General features: G+C 34.1%; 2 protein-coding genes across 3 annotated transcripts; one reads left to right on the top strand and one right to left on the bottom strand.

Moving 5' to 3' along the window:
• Positions 1 to 426: 426 nt before the first annotated feature.
• LOC119673381 (probable Ufm1-specific protease 2) lies at positions 427 to 2,878 on the top strand. 2 transcript variants are annotated; one of them, XM_038084646.1, is made up of 5 exons: positions 427 to 515; positions 685 to 898; positions 948 to 1,364; positions 1,422 to 1,979; positions 2,031 to 2,878. In XM_038084646.1, exons 2-5 carry the CDS (start codon positions 854 to 856, stop codon positions 2,820 to 2,822), a joined length of 1,812 nt encoding a protein of 603 aa, XP_037940574.1. In that variant the 5' UTR covers positions 427 to 515; positions 685 to 853; the 3' UTR covers positions 2,823 to 2,878. The 2 variants fall into 2 exon arrangements, with proteins under 2 accessions (XP_037940574.1, XP_037940575.1); XM_038084647.1 differs by having other exon boundaries at positions 427 to 545.
• LOC119673382 (general transcription factor IIH subunit 4-like) lies at positions 2,869 to 4,553 on the bottom strand. Its single transcript, XM_038084648.1, has 2 exons — positions 4,169 to 4,553; positions 2,869 to 4,119 (listed from the first exon to the last, which is right to left on the bottom strand). Exons 1-2 carry the CDS (start codon positions 4,438 to 4,440, stop codon positions 2,928 to 2,930), a joined length of 1,464 nt encoding a protein of 487 aa, XP_037940576.1. The 5' UTR covers positions 4,441 to 4,553; the 3' UTR covers positions 2,869 to 2,927.
• Positions 4,554 to 4,580: the final 27 nt, after the last annotated feature.

Here is a 4,580-nt window from a genome sequence, read left to right as displayed (position 1 = left end):
TATTTGTGAAAACTTAATTAATGGTCACATCGATTTAAATTATTGAACGAAACGCATGTATATAGCATAGCCATAGATTAACATATCTCGAAATTTTACTAACAGTCAATTCAAATTTAAAAATGAGAAGCAACAAATGACAAAACAGCTGATTTCCGCCGTTTCTGGTTTGTTGCAAGCAAATATACATAGGTTTCAGCATTGGAAGTTTGCACGCAATTGCACGAAATTTTGTGCGTGTATTTTGTTGTTGTTATTTGCATTCTCGTACAATCTGTGCATTTCGTGCACCTTGCAATGAGTTTGCAAGAGAGAGTGAATACCCCTATTATAGATTTATAATCGCAGTTGCAAGTCATTTTATTATTGAATATAATATATTAACAATATATATTAACAATATTGATAACAGTATTGAAATAAAAAATAAATTACATTTTTACAAAGTGATTTGGAGGGAATTTATGTCAATATATTGTGCTAATTGTAAACAAATGCACACAAAATCATGTTCGGTGAGTGTGAACAGATTCTTACGTGACGTCGTAAGTAATTTTACCAAATATAGACCGTCGGAAAGTATAATCTTATATTTTATCAGTATTAATGTCACCTTTTTCAATATTTGTGCCGATGTGATATAAAGAACTAATTTTTTTCTGCAATTTTTTTCTCTATTCTCAGGCGGACGTGGTTTCCGTTCTTTTAGTGATATTCTTTGATCAGGCCTAGTATTTGATGTGTAACAATTTTAGTGTAACGGTGCACCAGGGTGTATGCTTGAGATTGCGTTTAGTCAACGTATTTCTCAAAATATCTTTAATAGAGTATTGTAATTAAACAATTTATATCAATGGTAATGTTGCCAAAGGTGAAAGTGTCCGAATTTCTCTTAAAGGTAAGGTACCAGCTATTGTATTGCCAATAATATTACATATTGTTTTTAGAGAATCCAAAGTATAAATCAGCAGTGCAGTGGATGTCTGTTTGGAGTTTTTTATGGAGATGGCACTTTATTATTAGTAGGGTTCAATGTAGAATCTACTATTGGTCATCTCAATTATAAACAAATACAGCATAAGTTTCCAGCAGAGCTCGACTTGTGCGGGCTAGTCAAATTTGGTGATTGTACAGATGCTGAAGCTCATCTCAGTACGATAATTAAAGATGTGGATATAACTGATAATCCGATTTTATTGCATTGCGAACTTGGAACATTGGTGGGTTTGCGCGCATCTATATTTATGCATAGCAAATTGCAAGACATACCGTATGATATAATGGATTCAGAACATCTTTATAGGGATTTTTGTTTTACTAAACTTAAATGCAATTTAAAATTGTATACCTATCAAAACCCTCAGGTGATGCATCAAGTTCAATATTAAAATCTTTATGCTTTATTTTCGTATCATATATAGACAATACCACAAGATATGCATATGTTACGGAAATTTGTATCTGGCGGAACAATGGCCTTCCAAATCAACTCAGGTGAAGCTTATATTACAAGTACTGGAACAAACTTGGACAATAAATCTATTATTAAGGATTTATTATCCCCTGAAAAGTATGCAGGGAATGCTACTAATTTAAAACCTCTGATAACAAAATTAATCCCTCGTACATTAAATAATATATATGGAGCTTTGGGTTGTCAATTTGATATAATCAATATAAATGGTTTAGTTTCGAAATCCTATGATAGCCAGATAAATCATTTAAATGGCGATAACGAACTTGGAAGTTCGCCTGCTGTAAACATTGGTATCAAAAACAAAGTAAATAAAATTTGCATTCCACTCCAAATGGAATCGATGGCAATGCTGTCGAAAAATACTAAAGTTAATCGCCTTTATGATATTCTTATAGAAAGTGTGTGCCGATCGTTACGTCTGTTTGAGCATGCAATTATTGAACATTTAGAAACTGAAAATAATTTGGTATTAATACCTCGCAGCTACCACTTTTTTCCACAGGTAATTAGTACTGAAAATGTGTATATTTATTAAAAAATAGTGTTTATGTAGGAATTAGGACATTTCCTTTCCTGTTCATATCTTGAAGGCATTAGTGATGATGAAATAACTATGCAAAATCGTCGAAAACGTCTACATCGCCATTTTGGACTGCCAATTACGCAACCATTTTTTCGACGTGCAAATCGATGCCAGTTTAAAAATGAAATGGAATTGGAAACACCGCTATTAAATGTTCACTGTGGAGTACGGCCAATTGGATTGTTAGAAGGAAAACAATATATTACGCAAGGAAATTATTACTACTTTCATTATTTACAAGATAAAGGTTGGGGCTGCGCGTATCGTTCTCTTCAAACTATTTTTTCCTGGTTTTTATTGCAAGGGTATACTGATGAGAAAATACCGAATCATAATAAAATTCAAAAATACCTAGTTGAAATCGGTGATAAACCACAAAACTTTATTGGATCTTCTCAATGGATTGGTTCAGCTGAAGTAAGCATGTGTCTTCAAGGATTTCTAAATGTAGAGTCGAAAATTCTGCATGTCGCAATAGGAGAAAACTTAGCTAAAATAGCTTATGACCTCGTTCTTCATTTTCAAACTAATGGCACTCCAGTTATGATTGGTGGTGGAGTTTTGGCGCATACAATAATTGGAATACATTATTCTAATGAACCCAGGGATATTAAGTTCCTGATTTTAGATCCTCACTATTCTGGTACTGATGATGTCGAGATCATACAATCAAAAGGTTGGTGCGGATGGAAGGGATCTGATTTCTGGAACAAAAAAAATTATTACAATTTATGTTTACCACAACTTCCAATTCTATATTAGAACCACACAACGCTGGATTGAATTTAATACAATATAGGATTGAATTTTATACAATATTAATAATTTTATTATTTCTAATTTTTAAAATATTAATTATAATGAAATTTATCCGACATTTTTGGAATAACGTTTCCAAAATCGTTTTACATCGTCGTGACCATTTCTAGTAACGACCATTGTACGTGTTCTTTCGTTTTGCCAAATTAGAGCATCAGATGAATTAGCATAATCTCGCAGAGTTATAAAATCGGCTTGAGACAAAAACTGATTATAAACAACGCCTTCCGTGAAAGTAAAACGATTGCGCTCCAATTCCCATAGTCGCATTTGGTCGAGAACAGTTGGGGGTAAAGCTGAGCTCGCGTTAGGATCTAAATCTATTTTCATGTTAGCGTGTGCATATTGTTTCAAATAACTTATAATTTGGTCGGCGGTAATTCCACCACGTAGAGCTTGCCGAACGGAATCTCTTGTAAGAACACCAACGACTAAATTCGGAAAACGATATATTAATTCAGTAAAAAGTGCTAAAATAGATACTTTAAGTTGGTCATTGGTATAAGCGTACACGCGGTAATTTGTCTCAACTATTATGTATCCTTCAGATTTTTTCGCTTCATTACTTACACTAGAAATTCTATTTTTGTTACCCATATTAAGAGCTAGTCTAGTTGGGTAAAACCGACCTTCCTTCCTCTTGCGTTGGAATACCAATCCAAATTCTCTTAAATGCTGTAAAAATGTTAGCATCCTGGAACTCATTCCATCAGAACTGTAATTGCGACCTAATGTACTAAAACTTAATTGAAATAGTAGAGAAAGACATTCTGGCAAGGAAAGTCCACGTTCTTCACAAGCATCCAAATATTGTAGCATAAAAGTCCAAACTTGTGTTTGCGTATCAAATAATAAGAACTGAAATCCCTGACTTGTTATCCTCACACCATCTTTCTCAATGCGTTTCATTAAATTTGAATGGAGCAATATGCGAACTGCATCTGGACTTATTAGTTCATTATCGCATCCAAGTTTATTACATGTTTCTGGTCCTACCATAAATTTCAAAACACAATTCCAACGTGATGCTGCGTACTTATCCAGAGAGTAAATATCCCGGGGTTTTGAATGTTTATCCGACGTGTATGACATGAGCCATGGTTTTCCACCGCCCAACAAGGCAACTCTTAAATTCTTCTTAAAGTTGGGGCAAAGTTCCCAACCTGATAATCCACCAGGAATTGGTGTAACTCTCCATACACACAGCGCTGAAAGAGACGCAATTGCTTCTGCCAATTCTCTACAAGACACTTATATATTAAGGAAAATAAGAACTTTTTAAAAATTACTTCGCAAAGTGCTGAGATCCCCACGAAGCTACAACAGCTTGAGGCACTGCTTGTTCTACAAACAAAGTACGTATCACAAATTGCCGTGCAATTTCGGATAACTCCTGATATACTGCTAAACATATTGGTGGATAACTGTAGAGTTTTTCAAGAAGCTCCGGTTTAAGCGCTCGCAAGTACTCGTATAAGTTTCTACATTCAAGTATACAAGGTTTTGGAATAGAAATAAGAGCAGACTCTAATCTTCCTTCGATGAACTTGGTATCAGACATCGCTCTTAAATACAGCTTCAATTTTAATCAAACCGTAATCACCTGTAACAAAATTAAGGCAGCCCGTACTACTAAAACTAGTGGTCAATATATTAAAATTGCATTTAGTTTACTGTAATGCAGTTACTTTTTATGTGCTT

This window comes from Teleopsis dalmanni, chromosome 1 (genome assembly GCF_002237135.1).
Source record: "Teleopsis dalmanni isolate 2A chromosome 1, ASM223713v2, whole genome shotgun sequence".
Lineage (NCBI taxonomy): Eukaryota > Metazoa > Arthropoda > Insecta > Diptera > Diopsidae > Teleopsis > Teleopsis dalmanni.
This window is presented reverse-complemented; position numbering and strand designations above follow the sequence as displayed.

Excerpts from the sequence above, each read along its gene's own strand:
- LOC119673381 (XM_038084646.1), top strand. The coding sequence starts at position 854 with ATGGTAATGTTGCCAAAGGTGAAAGTGTCCGAATTTCTCTTAAAG. Across the intron at positions 1,365-1,421 it reads ATACCTATCAAAACCCTCAG|ACAATACCACAAGATATGCA; the intron begins GTGATGCATCAA and ends TATCATATATAG. Across the intron at positions 1,980-2,030 it reads GCTACCACTTTTTTCCACAG|GAATTAGGACATTTCCTTTC; the intron begins GTAATTAGTACT and ends GTGTTTATGTAG.
- LOC119673382 (XM_038084648.1), bottom strand. The coding sequence starts at position 4,440 with ATGTCTGATACCAAGTTCATCGAAGGAAGATTAGAGTCTGCTCTTATT. Across the intron at positions 4,120-4,168 it reads GGATCTCAGCACTTTGCGAA|AGAATTGGCAGAAGCAATTG; the intron begins GTAATTTTTAAA and ends AGTGTCTTGTAG.